This window comes from Paroedura picta, chromosome 10 (assembly GCF_049243985.1).
Source record: "Paroedura picta isolate Pp20150507F chromosome 10, Ppicta_v3.0, whole genome shotgun sequence".
In the NCBI taxonomy this organism is placed as follows: domain Eukaryota; kingdom Metazoa; phylum Chordata; class Lepidosauria; order Squamata; family Gekkonidae; genus Paroedura; species Paroedura picta.
Genome location: NC_135378.1, coordinates 80,148,941 through 80,172,059, shown reverse-complemented (window position 1 = coordinate 80,172,059; position 23,119 = coordinate 80,148,941). Strand labels below are relative to the sequence as shown.

At 48.1% G+C, this 23,119-nt stretch overlaps 1 protein-coding gene across 2 annotated transcripts in view; it reads right to left on the bottom strand.

Moving 5' to 3' along the window:
* Positions 1 to 23,119, bottom strand: part of ANTXR2 (ANTXR cell adhesion molecule 2) — a 136,295-nt gene that overhangs the window by 86,276 nt on the left and 26,900 nt on the right. For both annotated transcript variants that reach the window (XM_077301081.1, XM_077301082.1), the window contains exons 4-9: positions 21,421 to 21,502; positions 20,755 to 20,862; positions 20,584 to 20,652; positions 19,302 to 19,382; positions 3,657 to 3,717; positions 2,237 to 2,332 (exon numbers count right to left, since the gene is read on the bottom strand). In XM_077301081.1, coding sequence (XP_077157196.1) covers positions 2,237 to 2,332; positions 3,657 to 3,717; positions 19,302 to 19,382; positions 20,584 to 20,652; positions 20,755 to 20,862; positions 21,421 to 21,502 — 497 coding nt within the window. The remainder of the gene's footprint in view (positions 1 to 2,236; positions 2,333 to 3,656; positions 3,718 to 19,301; positions 19,383 to 20,583; positions 20,653 to 20,754; positions 20,863 to 21,420; positions 21,503 to 23,119) is intronic.

Here is a 23,119-nt window from a genome sequence, read left to right as displayed (position 1 = left end):
GCAAAGTTCCACATGGCCTTTAAAACCGAGCTCTTCCACCAGGTCTATGGTTGAGGCTGGGTTAGTAAGATCAATGGGCCCCCCTCAGGCTTCACTGTAATATCTAGCACAGCCTTGTTAGATGACTGTGGGAGGTAAGAGAGATGTTGCCATCTCAGTATTTTTTTTTTGATTAATGCTGTTTGTAGGGTTGGGTTTTTTGGGGATGTATTAATATGTAACCCACCTTGAGTCCTAGGAGGAAGGTGGGCTATAAATTTAATTGGATGGATGGATGGATCCATCTATTGATAAATGGTTGATGGGTGAGTGGGTGGATGAATGGATGGATGGAGGCAGGGGTAGTCAACCTGTGGTCCTCCATATGTTCATGGACTACAATTCCCATGAGCCCCTGCCAGCAAACGCTGGCAGGGGCTCGTGGGAATTGTAGTCCATGAACATATGGAGGACCACAGGTTGACTACCCCTGGATGGATGGATGGATGGATGGATGGATGGATGGATGGATGGATGGATGGATGGATGGATGGATGGATGGACGGACGGACGGACCCATCTATCAATAGATGGTGGTTGGGTGGGTGGATGGGTGGGTGGGTGGGTGGGTGGGTGGATGGGTGGGTGGATGGATGGATGGATGGATAGTTGGACAGATGGATAGATGGATAGATAGAACCAGATTCTTGTCGCCCGGTTTTTGCATGAACGCCTTTGGAGAGAAACTGCCCATGGAACGGTGTATTGTGAAGAAGGGAGGCTCACGCAATGGGAAGCGCTTTGAAAATATCGATGAGAGTTAACTCAACAAACAGACAGCGCCTCTTGGTTTTTACTGAAAAAGCTCTGTGTGCGAACTTTCCCATTTGTTTGATGCACAGTGCACTTTGATAACCTTTTGGGACTGGAGGATGTAATCGGAGAGCCCATGTATCAAAACTGTGAGTCATTCAATGCATGTGATAATGAAATACTGTCATAGGTCGTTTATGCCAAACAGAGCTGTTTTGGTCTTGGACGGGGTTGGGTTGTTTCGTGCGTATAGCGCTCTCTGACACTGTTCCACTGCATTCTGATTTACGTTCAAGATGGAAGCGACTTCTATCATTTGTCCTTCTAAACAGGTAGGGGAAACTCTGCTGTCCTTTCCAAAACAGAGGTGAATGCCTCTTCTCATTGGGATTGTCTGTAAAAGGGAAATTTCCCTCCCCACCCCCTCCGCTCTAACTATAGACTGAGGGTTTAGGGCAGGGGTAGTCAAACTGCGGCCCTCCAGATGTCCATGGACTACAATTCCCAGGAGCCCCCTGCCAGCATTCGCTGGCAGGGGGCTCCTGGGAATTGTAGTCCATGGACATCTGGAGGGCCGCAGTTTGACTACCCCTGGTTTAGGGTCTACACGGCTGTACAACTGTACAGGGCAAGTGCCAACGAATTTATAGCTGCGCCCTGGATCTGATTTCATTTCCGGCATTTAGAACAGAGAAGCAGGGAAGGGTTGCATCTGCCGTCCTCCTGCTCTGAATCCTATCATTTCCCAGCAACATTCTGCTTTGCCAGCTTCAATGGAAAGAAAGGGGAGCTGCACCAAGGCAAACCAAAGCGAAATAAATCAATGGTGCAAAAGAAGAAGTTGGGTTTTATACCCTGCTTTTCATTGCCCAAAGGAGTCTCAAAGCAGCTTACAATCACCTTTTCCTTCCTATAGAATCATAGAACCATAGAGTTGGAAGGGGCCATACCGGCCATCTAGTCCAACCCCCTGCTCAATGCAGGATCAGCCCTAAGCATCCTAAAGCATCCTCTCCCCACAACAGACACCCTGGGAGATAGGGGAGGTTGAGAGAGTTCTGAGAGAAATGCTCTGTGAGACGGCTCTTGCAGGACTGTGATGAGCCCAAGGTCAACCAGCTGGTCGTGTGAGGAGGAATGAGGAATCAAACCCAGCTCTTTGGATTAGAAGATTCCAGTCTCAGCCACCCTGGCTCGGGGGGGGGGGGGGGGGATGAAGTTGAACACAAAACGTGCAGGGTTTATCCAACCTTTAAAGACTCTCTTCCTTTTGCCCCATTTATTTCTTTCTCTCTGCCTTGCTCGGTTGCAGAAGCCTGCCAGCCATGGGCAAGAGAGATGTGGAAAAGACCAGGGGGTCCAGAAGCAAGGCAGAAGGGGGTGAAGGCGCCAACGTGCCAACTCCACTGTGCAACATTCCACTGAGCTGACCACAGATACTTACTCGTGACGGTTTCATTCACAAAGTAGCTGCAGATGACACTGTCGTGCGTCCTGCCCAGCATGAAGCCACTTCCCCTGAGAACCACCTGGAACTCCTCTGGAAAGCAGAAAGGCAGAGGTGAGTTGGCAGTCTCTAAGCAAGCAGGCTACCGGAGGAGTTTGCCTGGCCCGGCACGCCTGGGAAATAATCAGGAGGTCCAAACACGCAACATGTCTGCATCACTGAAAGAAATTAATGGTCAGAAAGGTTAAACTTGCACATGAACTTCTGGCCTGTAGGCTACAGATGAGCAGACAGTGTGAGGCGGTAGCCAAAAAGGCAAATGCAGTCTTGGGCTGTCAGATCACAGTCAGAAGACATCATAGTTGCGCTGTATGCCACATTGGTGATACCCCACGTGAGTCCTGGGTGCAGTCCTGGAGGCCTCAGTTCAAAAAGGATGGGGAGAAAATTGAGGGGGTGCAGGTGAGAGAGAGGGGGATGATCCGGGGACCAAGCCCTAAGAGGAAACCTAGAATCATAGAATCATAGAGTTGGAAGGGGCCATACAGGCCATCTAGTCCAACCCCCTGCTCAACACAGGATCAGCCCAAAACCTGAGGGACTAGGGAATGTTCAGCCTGGAGAAGAGGAGGTCCATAGAATCATAGAGTTGGAAAGGACCTCCTGGGTCATCTAGTCCAACCCTCTGCAGAAGGCAGGTAATTCAGGTTGAGAAGGGACTTGATGGTTCCCTCGAAGTATTCAAAAGGCTGTCATTTAGAGGAGGGTTCCTGTTGGCAGCACAGAATAGGACCCAGAGTAATGTATTTAAACTATGTGTAAAATGATACCAGCTAGATTGGGGGGGGGGGATCACAGAGCTGCCTGAGGAGGTGGTGGGCTCCCCCTCACTGGCCGTCTTCAAGCAGCAGCTGGACAGATACTTATCCCGGATGCTTGAGGTCTGTCCTGCATTGAGCAGAGGGTGGGACTCGATGGCTTATAAGATCTGCCTGGACAAAAGCCATTTGGAGAGGAAGCTGCAATCCAGAGAGGAACTGGCCAAGACTGAGTTAAAAAGCTGACTGGAACCAGCCCAAACTTTTTGATCATTTCAAATCAGAATGTTTTCTGTTACGCAACCTAAAAATAAATGCGTACAAAGTTCTCGCCCGTGCCTGTCGTTACACAAACTCAGTTTTAATTCAGCGATGGCAGATTAATTCATTTCGTTCTCCGGTTGCTTCCTGAAGTATGGGCTGGCTCCGGGAGTGGAGGAAAATTTACTAAGGCCCGTCATAATTAGAAATGAAGGGAGGTGCCTTGAATTCACATCTTCCTACTCAGCACATGGGAGTCTGAATTAACACAGTTGACCCCGAGAAAGAACCAGCGTTTTCAGGAATCTGCACATTGTTTTCCGATCCGAGGAACTCACCTCCTACACAAACAGACGAGGGTTCCAGATACAAAATCTCTGTGCACGATTGCTTCAGGATCTGTGTAGGGGGGGAAAGGAGGGGGAAATGCATTTAAAAAAAAATAAGATTTAGCATGACAGACATATATATACATGGGGCTGCTGGCGGCCAGCAGGACAGCAAATCTCCACAAACAGCCGTCCTGTCTAGCAAAATCATCACTATGTACAGATTCCATTGCCTGGGAGTGAATTCTGTGTCTGTGGTTTGGCCCTGGATAACTTCTTGGGGCTTCTTTCTCATGATTCACAAGGAAGGTAGCACTCAAATATAGCTCACTATCCCCTCTCCGCAGTCCTGAGATCGCCAACGTCAACAGGGAAGGGCCAGACAATCTTGAGGATATGAAACTGACTTTTGCCGAATCCAGAGGTATTCAACTTGTGGTCCTCCAGATGTCCATGGACTACAATTCCCATGAGCCCCTGCCAGCGTTTGCTGGCAGGGGCTCATGGGAATTGTAGTCCATGGACATCTGGAGGACCACAGGTTGACTACCCCTGGTCTAATCAACTCGGCCTCATCTGTTTTGACTGGTGGGGTCCTCTGGGGTCTCCAGCAGAGGTCTTTCAGGTCTTCTACTGCCCAATCTTTTTAATGGGAGATGCTGGGGAATGACCCTGGGAGCCAGCTTGGTGTCGTGGTTAAGAGCAGCAGCCTCTCCCCCCCTGCTCCCTCTCCCCCCTGCTTGCTCCCTCTCCCCTATCCTGCTCCCTCTCCCTCCCTCCTGCTCCCTCTCCCTCTCCTCCTCCCTCTCCCCTGTGCCTGCTCCCTTTCCCCCTATCCTGCTCCCTTCCTCCCTCTCTCTCCCCTCTCCCTCCCTCTCCTGCTCCAAGAACTCCAAGGACACAGATATAACCCAGGCCCAGTCACCAAGGAGACTGACTACGGGTCCCTCCCAATGGGGTGGGAGAGGCAGCTGGTAGCAACTCCCCACGGACCCCACCTTGTGAAACCTCCTTGAACGCATCCCAGCCATGACAGTTCTAAGCAGACACTGACAGAAAAGAGGTACAAAATGGAGTCACAGCGGTCCAGGGAAAGCATGTAGATACGCTAGTAGAGGCACGGTTAAAACAGAGATCAGGCTTTATAGCAGGCTGCTTCAGCCAGGGTTTTGTGAAAACCTGGGGTTGCTTGACGGCTCTGGAAGGGTTGCCCAATAATTAATTTTAATAGTATTTTTAAAATGTGTTGAACATTTATCGGGTGATATGGCCATATAGGGTCCTGTCGACCCGCTCGCCTCCTGCCCCAAATGGCCAATGAGGGGCCTGGAGGGGGTGGGAAGGGGAGGAGCCCCAGGTGGTCATGGCCACAGCTCTGTTTCCCAGCCGCATTCTGCACAATGGTGCTACTTCTGTGCCTTCTCGAAGCCTGAAGAATGTTCCAGGGGGTTTCTCAATGGTATAAAAGTTGAGAAAGGCTGGGCTACACCGTGCTGCTCTTCCCTCTCCCACGATCCATTACAGAGCTATAAAATCTGGTTCCCAACGTTCTTCCCCCTCGTTTCCAAAAGAAGACACATTGGAAGCAGGTGTCGCCCAGATGTGCACACAATCCTGCCATGCTACAGAAGTGCTTACGCCTTTCGGATAAAACTGCTCTAACCAACAAATGAAACGAGCTGGAATCAGGGAAGCGAGCTCCTCTGGGGGAAGTTTTGGAGGATGCAAGCATTTCAGTTGTTGCTTCACCCCGTTTCCTGGCGATTCCTATTGCGGCAACAGGAAGCACAGCGGAAAGCACGGTGACATCTCCGTGAGTTTCAGCTGCTGATGTAAACATGTGCAAATGCACAGGAAGCAAAAGAGAGATGGCTGGTGGGGGGGGCTGCACACTGTTAAGGGAGGCCAGGGCTCCTGGCCTTGCCCCTCTCCCATTTGGTCCCAGCTTGATCAATGAAGAGTCTCACAGCAGGTCAGAGTGCCTTGTGACAACCAAACCACAAAATACGGTTGGCTCTCTTCCCTCCAAGCCAAGGTCCTACCTAGGCCCATTCTGCACACACAGGATAATGCACTTTCAATGTGCTTTGGCAGCTGGATTTTCCTGTGCAGAACAGGAAAATCTACTTCTAAAGTGCATTGAAAGCACATTATCTATTGTGTGCAGAATAGGACCTGGATAGGAAGAGAACCATCTGTCCTCTGTGCCTGACATGGAGCAGCAAATCAGGGATTGCATTGCAAGTGGGATCCTCAGTTTTCTTTCTTTCCAAATGTATCTAAAACATTTCTCTCTCAGGAGGAGGAGCTGGGCTTTTTGGACGCCGCTTTTTAATACACAAAGGAGTCTCAAAGCAGCTCACAGCTGTCTACCCTTTCGCTCCCCCAACAGACACCCCGTGAGACAGCAGGGGCTCATGGGTACTGTAGTCCATGGGCATCTGGAGAGCCACAGCTTGGCCACCCCTGGCCGATAGGACAGTATGGATGCACGTGGAGACTCAGAATAATACCCAGCCCTGCCACCACCACGACTGACTCCGCACATGAATCCAAAAAGGTGGCTGGGGTGATCCTGAACGAAGCCTGGGCTTCCAGAATAAAAGATTAAGAATGATCACATAAAAATCCAAGCCGTTGTTTGGAAGGGCATCCTGTTTATTTGTCGGACAGCAAAGAAACTCAGCCGGATTTATTTTCTGTTGTTGTTTCTCAACCACCTCGCACAACTAATGTTAAAACAATTACTATATAAGGGCACCCCGGGACAGCAAAGCAGAACTCTGAAGACAGATCATAAATCTAGGCGCAACTGTAAACTTCCCCGGCAGAACAGAGCTGAGAGACCAAAGGGGTGATGTCATCTCTCTTGTTTCCTGCCCCTTCTTTGTCTTTGCACACACACAGGCAAAAGAGCTCTGGATGTCTAAATATACCCCAAGAAAACCTTGCATAGTTCAAGGAAGGGCCCTCAGTTTTAGAAGACACGGACAATCTAATTGCACTAGGCAGATCAAGAGGTTGGTGTAATGCAGGGGTGGGCCAATCTGTGGTTCTCCTGATGTCCATGGACTAAAATTCCCAGGGGTTCATGGGAATTGTAGTCCATGGACATCTGGAGAACCACAGTTTGGCCACCCTGGTCTAGAGTACAGTATGGATACACATGAAGAACATCTGGAGAACCACAGTTGGGCATCTGGAGAAGCACAGTTTGGCCACCCCTGGTCTATTGTACAGTGTGGATAAACATGAAGAACATCTGGAGAACCACAGTTGGGCATCTGGAGAACCACAGTTTGGCCACCCCTGGTCTATCATACAGTGTGGATACACATGAAGAACATCTGGAGAACCACAGTTTGACTACTCCTGGTCTACAGTACACTAATTTGGATCATTCACCCATCTAGCTCTGTATCATGTACCAAATGCCAGATTGGTGGGAGGCACCTTTAAGGCCGACCAAGTTTTATCCTGGGTATAATAAGCTCTTGTGTATCCAGGTGCCCCCGGACTCAAACTTTGATCTGCGGCTTCAGACCAAGACGGTTACCCACCTGAATCTGAATTTCAGGTGTAACTGGACAAAGCAGAGCAGCTCTCCCATACCTGATGCTCTCTGTAATGGGCAAGGCCAGTCCTGGAGTGAGGCCTTCATAAATACAGAGGCCCCGGGCTTCACAACAGAGCAAGCCCTCTTCAGATTTCTCTCCACCCCTCTGGGAGAACTGTTCTCAATTTCATTACCACGCAGTACATAGCTCCTCCTTAATCACAGCCAGAATCTGTTGATATCCAACGGCTGATATCCAAATCCTAGTTCCTAAAGATGACCAGGCAACATCCCACCCATCTCTGCTGTGCTTGCCAGCCTTGTAAACAGGCGCCAAGAAAGCAACAATTCAACACAAACACAAAAATTACAATAAATTACATTAACAGTTATATAACTACAGACAGCTTTTCATGGAAAAGTCATGTGGCGAGAGACGGGGAAAGCACTTAATTTTCCTATGCAGATGTTATTTGCTCTTTGGTTACTAACAACACTCTATTATTCAAAGTCCTGCTGGGTATTAGCGGAACACACACGCATGCACACCACTGTCCGGAAAGCTGAATGGGATGATAAACCGTGCTGAATTGCATCGTGCGGTTGAAAAGGTGCATTGAGGATCTGTGCAATCACTGCAATTCCTTTCTATCTTTTTGGTACGTTGTTATCTCTTCCTTCTTTCACAGAGTTCAGGATACGATATCCAGAAATGGATATCCAAAGTGGATATAATCCTCGATATTTGAAAAATCGCCACCAGTAAGAGTGCAAATTTCTGCTTTTTTGCACATTAATTTCCTTCTCCATGTCTCGGAGCAAAGCAGGCTTCCCTGATTGGCCAGGGTATCAGTTCAAAGACTTCCTGGTTCCCAGTTGCAAGGCTTCCCTTAAAGTGACAGCGCTCCAGAAGCCCTAACTTCTCTCAGCAGAGATTTGCCTCTTGGATTTATTCCCCCCTCCTCTGTTGTCTCCAATCCTCTCCCCCCACCCCTCATTCAAGAAAAGAGACTCCTGCTGCACTTGGCTCCCCACCTCCCGCCCCGCTCTGAGCTTCCCCAATCCAGTGCAGAACACTTTCTGTTTCAATGGGGGGGGGGGGAGATAAAGGAAGACCCGAGTTCAAATCGATCTGAATTCAGCAGGATCCACAAGGGAGAAAACACAGTAAGTGCAGAATCACTCTAGGTCTGCTCCTAAGAAATTATCAGCAGCCAAATCCTTCAGAACCAGGCATCCAACAGCCTTTTCAAGGCCTTGCCATGGCACCCGCTGCACCCCTGAGCAGAACCAGCCTGCTAACAATAAGAGAGACAAATAAAGAGAGAGAGAGAGAGAGAGAGAGAGAGAGAGAGAGAGAGAACAACCCAAGATTTACATAACCTTTGGAATGTTCTCTCACATCTCTGCAACATCTGTACTCTCAGAGGGGGCCCGACACAATTACAGGCACTTCCTGAGGTTATGTCAATCCAGCATGCTAGCAAAGTGGAACAAGGGAGAAAGAGAGAAGGAGGTTTTAAAAAGTCCCACATAATGATTTACGTCACAGCAAGACAATCCAAGAGACACCCAAACCCTCCACAAAGCAACAAACTGCAGCAACAACACATGTTGATGACTTCCTACTGGCTTGGTCTCTTCTCTGTCTCTGTCTCTGTCTCTCTGAGCCTTTCTTTTGCCCTTGGGGGGGGGAGCGGGGGGTTAGAACTTTTCCTGGTGAAGCCGAAATTTTAGAGAAAAGGCCCTTTCACACACATCGTTTCAACAACTTGCACCTGAACCTGACGACATCGGTTTCCTGTGATCACTACTCCATCATTAAGTTAAAGCAGTCTTTCTCAACCAGGGTTTCATGAAACCCTGGGGTTTTCAACAGCCCTGGAAGGGTTTCCTGACTGGGTGGGAGTTAATTGATTTTTACATGTTTTAAAAATGTGTTAAACATTTGTTGGACAATGTGACCACAGGTGGTCATTTCGGCCCTCCGTTCCCTCCCCAAATGGCCAATGACAGGCCAGGAGGGAGTGGGAAGGGGAGGGGCCCTGGGTGGGCGTGTCCACAGCTCTGCTTCCCCACTATATTCTGCACAATCGCACCACTTCTGGGGTTTCTTGAAGCCTGAAGAATGTTTTAGGGCAGGGGCAGTCAACCTGTGGTCCTCCAGATGTCCATGGACTACAATTCCCACGAGCCCCTGCCAGCAAATGCTGACAAGGGCTCATGGGAATTGTAGTCCATGGACATCTGGAGGACCACAGGTTGACTATCCCTGTTTTAGGGGGTTCTCAATGCTCAAAAGTTTGAGAAAGGCTGGGTTAAAGCAACCATCCAAGCCAACACTTTCAACAAACAAACAAAAATTGGTGTACCCAGTAAATGAACACTGGGGGGGGGGGACACCAGGAGGGAAAAAGAAAACAGAAAAAAGGAGCTGTGTCATCATGGCTCTAAATCTACAATATACAATGCCTCCAAAAGTGCAAAATTTATAAAGCATCATCATAAAGACAATCATCAATAATAACCCTACAGCACTGCGAATTTGTCTACAATAATACAACAAGCGTAATACAAAAAATAGTTCAGGCAAACGTCCAGTGGGTTGTGAGCATAAGATGGAGGGGGGGGGGGGAAGGATGCAAGCTGTTTTGGGTCCCCCATTGGGGAGATAGAAGGAGTCAAAATGTGACTAGCCCAAGATCCCCCAGCAAGCTTCCAGGGCTTGAGTCGGAATTCGAACTTGGATCTTCCAGATCACAGTCTGACACTCTTTAGTGCTACACCACACTGCCTTACCCTCAAGCCCTTCAGGGAATTCACTGGGGTTAACTTGCCCTTCTATGACTTTCCAACCCTGGACTTTGACAGCTAGTGACATTAACATATTCTTGTGCCAGCATCCACTAAGCCTGTCTTAAGAAGTGGGGGACAAATTTTCCCCTGGGTAGGTTAACAGTTAAACCAGTCACGAAAAGAATGATCCAAATTGGATGATAAGAAATTCCAAACGGTATGAAAAGCCAAGAAACGTGCTCAGAGCCACGAATGTTACGAAACTCGCAAGCCCGTCATGAATCTGAAAGGAAAACATCCAAAAGAGCTCTGAAGTTAAATCAGGAACGACAACAGTTATGTTTGGAAACAAAACTAACAAACTATCATGAATCTTAAAAGCATCACTCAAGCCTTGAAATAAACTAACAATTTGGCTCCGATGGGTGGCCTGGATTCCAAATTATTTGAGAAACTAAGATACATATTTTCTTAAATCAGGGATGTTTGAAAAGCGCTGGATTTTAGATGCATCCAAAACCGAGAAGTGCACCTAAGTTTAATCCTACAGAACTCGGTTGTGCGCCTTGGAGAACTCGATTGCTTGCTGGAATTTGTGGCTCTTGCACCTCTTTCAGGGTTTGAGGAGGGCAAAACATCACAGCTCAAGAGGGGAGGTGGTTTCAGCCCCCAGTTTATAGGTTACAGACTGCACAGGCAAGGGATCAGTGGGGGGAAAGCTAGCATCAAGTCACTGCCCATTTAGGCCAACAGCTTGGATGCTGTCCTGTCGCCAACGAGTGCAGGAGAACATATGTAGCTCCCCCCCCCCTTCCCCCATTGTATGCTCACAAAAACTGCACAACGTAGGGGAAGAGAGACTGGCGGCCTTAAGATTACCCGAAAAGTGTCATTTCACTTCATAGCGGAAATTTGAACTCAGGTCTAACCTTTCAACCACTGCAACACACACAGGCTTTTTACATTCCTCTTATTTTTTTTTATTTCAAAAGCTCAATAGTTACCAAAGTAGGGGGGTGGGGAGATCCTGTTAAAGCTATGGTGTAGCATTCAGTTTAAGGCAATGAGATTTTAACAGGAAACCTTTTTTTTTTCTTACATTATCAAAGGAAGGAAGCATGATTTCGAAAAAAGGGGGGAGGGTAAAAGAGAATTGCTTTGCGAGAATAGAACGCACAGCAGTGTTAGTGACGTAAGCTAAAATTTCGTGAACAGCGAAAGAGGGAACAGAATAACCCAGCCTGTGTATACAAGCTCGGAACCGTGGAGGTTGAGCAGAAATATATGCTCAATATTAAAATACAAATATTTATTACTATTCATGTGCACATTTAAGATTCTTAAAACATCAATATTCATTGTGCACTGTTGCACAGGTCCAATACATATGAATACATGGATAAAGAGACCTAATACAAAGGACCACACGTGTTTCATTCCCTTTTGGGGGTCATCCTCAGTGGTGTTATATTAAAATGCACTGATACAACATGGCAACTGGGACTATAAGGTGGTAAACAGAATTCAAAGAGGAAGCTAATGTAGTGTAATGTAGAAATGTTATACGAATCATACAAGAACACATTCAGGGTAAGAGAGGGCAATCATAAGGGTGGAATTTTAGAAAATAAATATTTGGCAATCCTAGAGAGAGAGAGATCTGGAGACATTTTATTCTAGTAGGAGCCTCTTCTTTGAATTCTAAATCCAATATGGGTTGGATCTGTGCAATGGTGTACGATGAATATTGATGTTTTTTTTTAAATCTTAAATGTATGCAGGACTAGTAATAAATATTTGTATTTTAACATTTAGTCTATTCTACTGCTCAGCCTCTAAGGATCCCAGCTTATAAGCTAAAATAACAAAAGGGGCTGCAATGACCCTTAAGACTAAGTAAACCTATTTTCTGCCTCTGTTCTTACTAGTTAAAATAACTCTCTAACACCACATTTTGCCACGGTGTCAGGTGTATCTTTTTCTCTTAACCTAACCAGAGTGGTGTAGTGCAGTGGTCCCCAACCTTTATTACCGCGAATTGGGCCGCGCCCGCGAGCCGCGCCCGGCCGCGCCCGCAGGCCGCACCTGCGGATCGGCCCTGATTCCCTCTCCCCGCCCTCCCCGCAGTAAGAAGCTTCCCGGGCCGCAAGCTGTCCTGGGAAGTTTTTTACGGCGGGGGGGCGGGGAGAGGGAGTCGCGGCCCGGCGCCATGGCCTTTGCGGCCCGGCGCCGGGCCGCGGCCCGCAGGTTGGGGACCACTGGTGTAGTGGTTACAGGGCAGTGGCCTCTAATCTAGAGAGCTGGGTTTAATTCCCCATCCCTCCATGTGCAGCCAGCTGGGTGACCCTGGGCTCATCCCAGCCCTGATAGTGCTGTTCTCACAGAGCAGTAACATCAGGGCTCTCTGAGCCTCACCCACCTCACAGGGTGTCTGTTGTGGGGAGAGGAAAGGGAAGGCGAATGGAAGCTGCTTTGAGCCTCCTTCGGGTAGAGAAAAGCGGCATATAAGAACCAACTCTTCTTCTTTAGTAATATCAGGGCTCTCTCAGCCTCACCCACCTCACAGGGTGTCTGTTGTGGGGAGAGGAAGGGAAGGTGATCGTAAGCTGCTTTGAGACTCCTTCCATTACAGAAAGGTGGCATATAAGAACCAACTCTTCTTCTTCAGTAATATCAGAGCTCTCTCAGCCTCACCCACCTCACAGGGTGTCTGTTGTGGGGGAGAGGAAGGGAAGGAGTATGTAAACTGGGTTGAGACCCCCCCCCCTTCAGGTAGTGAAAAGCAGGTTATTAAAAAAACTTCTGTTTGGTGTAATTATCTGATAATCGATAATTAAATTGATTGACAATAATTAAATGTCAAAAAGGCAGCCAAACATAGCTAGCCGTGGGTGGAAGGGCAGGAAAATATGTTACTAACTAAACAGCGGTGTAGTTATTTCTACTTGAAGGAGAAAGGCGCTCTGCACGTGCTCGTGGGCACACTGAAACAGGGGGCAGAGTTGAGCTCCAGCAAACCACGGCCCAAATGAAGCCTCGGAAGGGCCGGAGAAAGGTGCAGGCATATGGCGCTGGAGCCAGAAGCAGGGAGCTAAGACCAATAACGACGCGCTCACGGGAGTTACGGTTCTGCTGGGAAAGTTTACCGAGCCAGTTATGCAATGCAACGGATAAAAGTTTGGGGGTATCTGCCAAGTCCCATCTAAATCAAAAAGCCCATGTGCGGATACGCACGGGATGGGGGTGGGGGGCGGAAAAAGGGGAGAACCTGGAACCTGAACCATCCAGTCACTGCTCCTTGAGCATGCCTCTCCTCACCGGAACATTATCTGATTTGTAATATGTCAGAGGATGTCAAGTGAAGCCCTATCCCATACTGAAGGGTAGGGACGGAGAAAGACTCGATTTCCAGGCCATTGAGTCGCTTTAACAACTCCTCACAGCCGTGCCCAGATTCACCGCCGCTCGCAGCCCTCCATCGCACTGCCGAGCGCAGCCCTTAATATGTTCACTCCGAGCCTCTCTGCAAACCGAGGCTCAAGCACCGGGCTATCCGGGTGGATTAAGGGAGAGAGTGATATAATCAGAATAATTCTCCTCAGAGCTCACTTAATGCTCACTTTCCCCCCTCCTCCCCCCCCCCCCGTTTTTCTTTTAAAGATTTAATGGCTCACTTCCTGGATGGCCTGGCAGAAAAAACCAAGCAGATTTCCCTCCTTCAGGAAATGTTCCAATTAAGGGGATTCGTAATTGGTAATAAGATGCTCCCTTTAAGTGGATTTTCTTCTCAGGGAAAAAAGGGGAAAGAAATGTTGCTGGGGTGGGATGCCTACATGGTGGGCTGGCGCTTCTCGTCCCTGAACTCTGGAGGAAATCTGTGCGCTTTCTGCTCAGCTGTGTTCAAAGCAAATAATTGTGAGGGGGGAGGATGTGAGGGGCTTGAAGAGTTACGCGGGGCTGTTGCTTGCTGTTCACCTCCGTTGCTCTCGGGGTCAGCCAAGGGGCCAAAAGAGACATCACAAGGAGGAGGGCGCCATTTTAAAGTTGCTGAAAAAGGCCTCTCACTGGTTCAGCATCTGATAAGGCCAGGGGAGGCACGGACGGGCCTAACAAGACTGTGACCTTCGTGGCATAATTAAATGGCTTCAAAATGGCACTGGAATGCTTGCAGAGGGCACTTCCATGGGCCATGACCCTCTAGTTCAGCCTTTCTCAACTTTTTTTACTATTGGGAAACCCCTGAGACATTCTTCAGGCTTTGAGAAACCCCAGAAGTGGCGCAATGGTGCAGAATAGGGTTGGGAAGCAAAGCTGTGGACACCCATGCCGCCTCCCCTTCCCACCCCCTCCAGGCCCATCATTGGCCATTTTTGAAGTAGGGGAGGTCAACATGACTGCTTGTATCCTTATGCTCCCCCCCACAAGGCTCTTCGCTTTGTGGGTATGAATTTGCTGGTTATCCCCAGCCCTCAGGAGGCATGCCTGGTCTCAACCAGGGCCAGGGTTTTTTCAGTCCTGGCCCCGACCTGGTGAGGTGAGCCCTGACAGAGATGTCAACATTCCACAGGGACTGTATGACGGATCTCTTCTGCTAGACATATGGTTGAGGCCAGGCCAGGAAGATTGAGTCCCTCCCTATACAGGCCCCTGTAGAGGCATAGCCTCCAGTCAACTAGCCAGGGGCGCCTCTCCCCTGGCTAGTTGACTCATGGGAATTGTAGTCCAAGAACATCTGGAGGACCACAGGTTGACTACCCCTGTTATAGGCTGCAGTCGGGGCAGGGGTAGGGATATAGATTATTTTACCCGCCTTGGAAGACTATTGTCATTTCTTTTTTATGGGATTTTATTATTTTATTGTAAACCATGAGCCCGACTGGTTTCAGGAGTGGCGGTGGATAAATGAAATTATTATTATTATTATTATTATTATTATTATTATTATTATTATTATTATACAAGATCATATGACCGGAAAAAATGTTTAATCATTTTTTTAAATGTCAGATAAATTACTTGACTCCCACTCATTGAGGAAACCCTTCCAGGAACATCAAGAAACCCTCAGGTTTCATGAAACTCCAGGTTTGTGAAAGCCTTTAGTTGCTTCACATCCTGAATTCTCCAGCCCTTTGGGTCCATAATAGGCAGCTGTTATCGATTCTGCACTCCCCCACATGCAGTCAGTTGGATGACCTTGGGCTCACCACAGCACTGATAAAACTGTTCTGACCGAGCAGGAATATCAGGGCTCTCTCAGCTTCACCCACCTCACAGGGTGTCTGTTGCGAGAGAGGAAAGGAAAAGCAACTGTAAGCTGCTTTGAGCCTCCTTTGGTTAGAAAAAAGTGGCATATAAGAACCAACTCTTCTCCTTCTTCAGTAATATCAGGGCTCTCTCAGCCTCCCCTCCCTCACATGGTGTCTGTTGTGGGGAGAGGAAAGGGAAGGTGACTGTAAGCTGGTTTGAGACTCCTTTGGGTAGAGAAAAGTGGCATATAAGAACCAACTCTTCTTCTTCTTCTATTATACAAGAGATTCCTATCTACACAGAGGTATCGCTGGAAGAAGAGTGGGGAGGGAGGGAGACTTCCAGACTCACAAGCCCTGAAATCTCACGTTGCCAGAGCATTTATTCCGCTTGCTTGTGAAGCGGCACTTCCAGATAATTATCAGCCAGACTCGATCAGTAAACCATTACTGATCAGATAACTAAGTCGCCTTCAGCCTTTCTCCCTCTTAAGCCACTCAACTCCCCGCTGAGATTTATTTCTCCTGACAACTCCGTGTTCATCCAACTGCTTTGTGAAGTTCGGAGACATTAACAAGGCTAGAAAAGCCTGCAAAAGTTCCCCGGCAGAGTTACGGGAGCGGAGAATAAGGCATACGTGTCGAACGCTAACTACGCTGCTATAATCTTATTTTTAAAAAATATAATGAAAGCATACAGTATCCAAATCTCAACTTTTCCACAGAGTTTCTGCCCATTCTGGGAAATGCAAATGAAACAGATACTGCATTGTACCAAGTTCCACTTCTTGCTATTGGAAGTTAAGCTAGGAAACAACCCTTGCGGATTCTACCATCTACAGCAGGGGTCCCCAAATCTTTTTTGCAGCTAATGGGCATCTTTGAGATCCTGACACCAAGTGGTAAGCGGAGCCATAAAATGGCTGCTGAAGGAGGTGGAGCCGACCACAAAATGGCTGCTGCAGGAGGCGGAGCCATGCACAGAGGGGAAGTCCAAGTGCAGGGGTGAAAAGGAAGTGATTTTAAAAATCCACTGAGAAAGAGATGTAAGAAGGAATAAAACCAATGCTGCTGCCTCTACTACACCAGAAACTGTTATTTTAATCCAGCTGTTTTAAGTTGTTATTTTGATCCAGCCATTTGGATCTCCAAAGACCATTCAGAAAGCCCTGCTGGCCAGCTTCTGACCTGGCCAGGCTTATTTTTGCAAAAAAACATCTGGCGGGCATCAGGAAAGGTGTCGGTGGGCGCCATGGCCCAAAGCCCTTGTTCACTGAAACTGTTACACCCTAAAGAATTCATAGAATTATAGAGCTGGAAGGGACCTCCAGGGTCATAGAATCATAGAATATTAGAACCATAGAGTTGGAAGGGGCCATACAAGTCATCTAGTCCAACCCCCTGCTCAACGCAGGATCAGCCCAAAGCATCCTAAAGCATCCAAGAAAAGTGTGTATCCAACCTTTGCTTGAAGACTGCCAGTGAGGGGGAGCTCACCACCTCCTTAGGCAGCCTATTCCACTGCTGAACTACTCTGACTGTGAAAAGTTTTTTTCCTGATATCTAGCCTATATCATTGTACTTGTAGTTTAAACCCATTACTGCGTGTCCTTTCCTCTGCAGCCAACAGAAACAGCATCCTGCCCTCCTCCAAGTGACAACCTTTCAAATACTTAAAGACGGCTATCATGTCCCCTCTCAACCTCCTTTTCTCCAGTTGTTGGTCATCTAGTCCAACCCCCTGCAGAATGCAGGAAATTCACACCCACAAATTCACATTCATTCTCTCCTCCCTCTCTCGAGCCACGATGCAACAGCAGGCCTCCTGGGTCAGAGACGGTGGTCTTTCACATCACCTCCTGCCTGATCTTCTCAACTGGGGATGATGGGATTGAACCTGGGACCTTCTGTAGGCCAAGCAGATGCTCTCCCACTCAGCCACAGCCCCTCCCCAGACGGGAACACCAAAAAATCCAACCACCGGAATCCACCAGCAGCTGCAAGTCACGGCTAAGAGTAGTAAGCTAACATCTGGGATGCTTCTCCCACCGGTTGCACCACCCATAGTATTCCCCTGGGACCCAACAGATGGTGTAGTATTTAATGAACCTTCCTTCACTGTGTTTAAAAAAAGAACAGATCTCAGCCATTAGGAGGGGTTTTTCCCCCTTTAAAAAATGTAATTGATTTGAACTGTAAACCACTGTTGTGGGAGCCGATCACATGAAAAGCAGTGCTCAAGTATCTCAAATAAATATAAAGATATATAACTCTCCCGCATCCATTCCCAAGGACTCACAGAATTAAAATAATCCTGACAACGAAAACGTAACATTGGAGACAGCTTGGTGTAGTAGTTAAGAGAGATGGCCTCTAATCTGGTGAGCCGGGTTTGATTCCCCGCTCCTCCACATGCAGCCAACTGGGTGACCTTGGGCTAGTTACAGTCCTGTTACAGCTGTTCTCACAGAGTTGTCTCATCCCCACCTTCCTCATAGGGTGTCTATTGTGGAGAGAGGAAGGGAAGGCGATTGTAAGCCACTTTGAGACTCCTTTGGGTATTCAAAAGTGGGGTATAAAAGCCAACTCTTCTTCTTCACAAGCAGAACAGGCAGATAGATCTGTTTATATATATATATATATATCCCAGCACTGGAGAGAAAATTCATCTTTCCCTGGTATGGCAGAAGATGCCCAGCCCTGATTTTAAGAGAGAGAGGCAGTAAAAAAAAAAAAAAACAGCTATCACACCACAGATCTTCTTAAGGAAAGTAACATTCCGTGTTCCTCAAACACAGCCCCAAAAGTGTTTGTTCCATCTGCCATCTGTAACGCCACAAAAGATGTCACCAAGCAAGAAACAGGGCAAAGCTAAATTGTTTGCACATTTCTCCCCTCCCGTAATAGATGTGTGCAAATGAAACCTCTCCTCGTTAGAGCGTTTTGGTCTGGAAGACATGACGTTCATCCCAGATTCCTACCAATTTGTTTTCCACAGGGCTGGGAAGGGACGGTGTTTTGCCTGCTCGACCTGCCCAAAGGAAGTGTGGATTGAGCACAGGAAGTGCCGCAGGGCTGCTCTTCCAGAAACTGTGGACCATCTTATGCAACCTATTCAGCAAAGATGGATTTGAGAGACACTACAGGTGAGGGGCAGGGTAAGTGGGCAAAACTGATCGTCTCACCCTCCACCGCAACCCTGGTTCAGCCAATATTCTCACAGAAGTTAACTCCCACTCTGATGTGCTGGCAATTATTACGATATATACTTTACTGGTCTTCCCCAGTTAACGAGACCCAGTGCAGTTAGCACTGTAAAACTCATGAACATCTGCTCCTAACATATGGAGGTCTAGATAGACGCTTTAGCACTTTGAGCTAGGAACCTCAGCTTTGAAACTCAAATTTGAATTCCTGGGGTTATGAGAAGCCACATCTTAAATAGCGCCAATGCCCAGCTCTGGCATGGACTATACCAGGGGTGACCAAACCGTAGCTCTCTGGGTGTCCGTGGACTATAAAGACCATGAGCCAGCATGTTCTACATCAAATAAAATCTAAGTTCTCCCTAGAAGCTTAAATGACCAAAGCAAGGGTCCCGTACTTTGGTCATTTGAAGACAAGAGTCACTGGTTGGAAAAGCGGAAGGCGGAAAGAAAAGAGGACCCACGGTGAGATTGGCTCAATCAGAGACGCCACAGCATTTAGTTCACAGGGCTGTTCATTACAGGACTTTTGTCGAGGTCCTGGATTCACAGGGTCACCATGAGGCCAAAAGACTTGACGACACTCAGTTCACACATTCAAGTCACCCAGCCTCGACAACAGACCTTGCCCAGCTGATACTTGAAATAAAACGACATGGCTCCTGTGGGAGCTGGTGGAACCCACAATGCACCACTCCAAAGAGGAAGTGGCTTCATAGCGTATCATCGACATAAAAGAGGAAGCCACAACAGCAAATAAAAACTTATCTCTGTTTTTTTTTTTTTTTTGCAGGAGAAGAAAAAAAAGCAAAGGCTCGAAGCAAAACCAGCTTTCTCAGATACTCACGGAATTAATTATCCCTTGGAGCGCCTGGAATCCTTCGACCACCGGGAAGACTTGGTCCTTTGAATCCGCGATTCTTTCGAGCTGCGAAGGCAAACACAGGCATGTTTTGCAAAGAGATGCCTGCCACACAGGCCTCCTTGCAGAATCTAGAGCCACGTAAGCAGCCAGAGATTGGCTGACCATGTTTTTTCTCTGTAGCTGCTTCTACAGTCACATGAGCCCATGGCCAAAGTTGGAGCCCAGGGGTATCTTTAAAGCCACCTAGCTTAAGGCGGGGTATAAGCTTTCACGTGCAGGTACACTTCCTCAGAGCGTGCGCCCATGCCCACAAAAGTGGATACCCAAAATTAAACGCATTGGTCGTAAAGATGCCACTGGATTCCAACCTTGCTCTGTTGCTTCGGACCAACATGGCTACCCACCGGAATCAATGAACACAGGAAGCTGCCTCCTCCTTAATCAGACCATCGGTCCATCAAAGTTGGTATCGTCTACTCCAGGGGTAGTCAAACTGTGGCCCACCGGATGCCCATGGACTACCATTCCCATGAGCCCCTGCCAGCAAATGCTGGCAGGGGCGCATGGGAATGGTAGTCCATGGACATCTGGAGGGCCGCAGTTTGACTACCCCTGGTCTATTCAGTCTGGCAGTGGCTCCTGTGTCACAGGCAGAGATCTTTCTCATCACCTACAGCCTGTGCCTTTTTTAACTGGAGATGCCAGGGACTGAACCTGGGACCTACTGCATGTAAACAGAGGCTCTACCACTGAGCCACAGCCCTTCCCCAGTCCAAAAGGGGAGAGAAGACTCAAAAAGCACCTTATGATGAGAACGGGAGCAAAAGCAGAGAAACCAGGAAGCTGTGCAAGGGACGGCGATCGTAAGCCACTCTGAGACTCCTTAAGGTAGAGAAATAAGGGTAGAAAAACCAACTCAGCTTTGTCTCTTTCTTAAAGGGGAAAGGGTTAGCTCTGGCTTTCCAGATAGCGAAGATCTGTCTCTTAGTGCACTTAATTCAAGGAAGCACCCAATATGCACCTACAGACCCCGCAGCTGTCCCCACCCACTTTCTAATACCAGCATAGTCCTCTGGTCTGATATATCTCAGGTGGGTAGCTGGGTTGGTCTGTAGCAGGCAGGCAGGATTTTAGTCCGGTCGCAACCCAAAGACCAATATAAAGACTAACTGAAAGTCCTGTTGGTCTTTAGGGCTCTACAGAACTTGACTCTAACTGGCCCTGAAATAATGTATTATAAGTATCAGCAACAGATTCCCCCTACCTGATTTAGGTCAAAATCGAGGACTCCGACACAGTAAACTCTTGCTCCCAGTTTCCGGGCCGTGTCTGCCTGTTTCCGGAGACGGAGAGGGGAAAAGAAAAGGTCAGTGTATTTGGTGGGACATCAGCAATACCCTTGGCAGGTCTGGGCCCCAATGCTTTCCATGCTCACCTCTTTTTGTGTATATTGCGGGATGAGGCTTTCCAGCTGCCCATCTGTCAGGGCGATTATGATGCTGTTTGACTTCTGGTCTTGAACTTTTTGGATCTGTTTGTTGGCCTGGAAGAGGGAAAGAACAGGTGCTACTGCCGTCGTGTTTGGAGGGGGACCAGAATACAGATGTTTAATGGGGGTCCCAACTTCTGGCGACCCCATGATTGACAGTGAAGAACGAAGGCGCCTCCTTTTTCCTCTTACCTGCCTATGAAGTCCTGACCAAGGAAGAAGAAACATCAAGCCACAATCTGCGCCACTCAGACCACCTCCTCTCATAACTATTTCAGGAACCCAAAGACACCCAAGCAGCACACCTGATCAACTTCAGCCCCAATGCCCTGGTGTTCAAACTGGCTCCTCCCCATTTGGATGCCGGAGAGAAGCAAAGACCAAGATGGTGGGCCAAGCGTGTCCCCAACGTGGTGCCCATGGGCTTCTGAATGGCTGCCCGGATTTTTTAAATGCTGCTTCGGAAGCAAATGCCACCACAGCACAAGAGAGAGAGAGAGAGAGAGAGAGAGAGAGAGATTTCTGTTCCTAAAATTTTCACAGCCTCCAAGTGGAGGGCAAGTTGTCTTGAATATTAAATTATACAGAAGGGAGGACACACCCAAAACGTACCTCTTTCAATCCTTCATGCATGTACGTCTGACCCATTGGCTTCACCGCTTTCAGTGCTTTGAGACCTTCTTGAATTTTACTTCTGAAAAATATGCAGGAAGAGAACAGAATTAAACTGGCTGTGAAGGATAAGAACAGAAGAAGAGCCCTGCTGGATCAGGCCAGTGGTCCATGTAGTCCAACATCCTGTCTCACACAGTGGCCAACCGGTTCCTCTGGAGGGCCAACAACAGGGCAGAGAAGCGAAGGCCTTCATAAGAATATCAGAAGAGCCCAGCTGGATCATACCAGTGATCATTCTAGTCCAGCCTCCTGTCTCACACAATGGCCAACCAGTTTCTCTGGACAGCCAACAACAGGCCACAGAGGCCATGGTCTTCCCCTGATGTTGCCTCCTGGCCCTGGGATTCAGAGGAGGAGTGCCCCCGAATGAGGAGGCTCTTCTCAGTCACCATGGCTAGTAGCCACTGATAGACTTATCCTCTCAAAATTCTGGGTCCTCAATATGATTTTGATCAGTGCTGGGGTCATTCATTATAACTGGTTGATTTACCCCATTGATGCCCTACCCTTTCTGGCCACTAGGAACCCAAAGCAGCTTGTATCATTCTCCTCTCCCCACTTAACCCTCACAACAAACCTGCAAGGGAGGCGAGGCTGAGAGTATATGACCAGCCCAAGGCCCCCCAGCAGGGGCTCATGGCCAAGAGGAGATTAAATCATGGCAGCTTAAATCATTCTGAGCAGCAACTTGTAAAGGGGGCCATTATATTCGGATCATGTGACTAACATAGATACGAGCATATCCCACTAACCCAAGAACAGGGCATCATAGTCATAGCATAGTGCCTCATGCCAAATTTCCTGACTGCAGGGGACCAAATAAGTTTTTTAAGCATTTAGAAAATAAAAGCAATGTCCTTCAGTGCCATCTTTGCACAAACACCCCATAGCATACACCCCCACCATATTCTCAGCATTACGCATGACAACGCTGGAAATTAATTCAAAAGAAATTCCATCTAAATAACCAGAAGAAGTTCCTGACAGCTAGAGCGGTTTCTCAGTGGAACAGGCTTCCTCAGGAGGTGCTGGAGTTCTCCTTCCTTGGAAGTTTTTAAACAGAGGCTAGATAGCCATGTGACGGAGAGGCTGATTCTGTGAAGGCAAAGGGGTGGCAGGTTACAGTGGATGAGCGATAGGGTGGTAAGTGTCCTGCATAGCGCAGGGGGTTGGACTAGATGACCCATGAGGTCCCTTCCAACTCTATGATTCTAAATTCCGTCTAAACATCCGGAAGAAGTTCCTGACAGTTAGAGCGGTTCCTCAGTGGAACAGGCTTCCTCGGGAGGTGGTGGGTTCTCCATCTTTGGACATTTTTAAACAGAGGCTGGATAGCCATCTGACGGAGAGGCTGATTCTATGAAGGCTCAAGGGAGTGGCAGGTGTCAGTGGATGAGTGATAGGGTTGTGAGTGTCCTGCATAGTGCAGGGGGTTGGACTAGATGACCCATGAGGTCCCTTCCAGCTCTATGATTCTATGGAGAGCGACCAGGTGATCCTGATGGGAGACTTGCGGGGGGGGGGGGCTGCACTGGCATTACCATGTGACCATGTGATTGCATTATAATCAGCGGTATAAAGACTTTGTGGTAGAGAGTTTGTGTGTTCTCTGCCATTATGACCATTTACTTTCCTG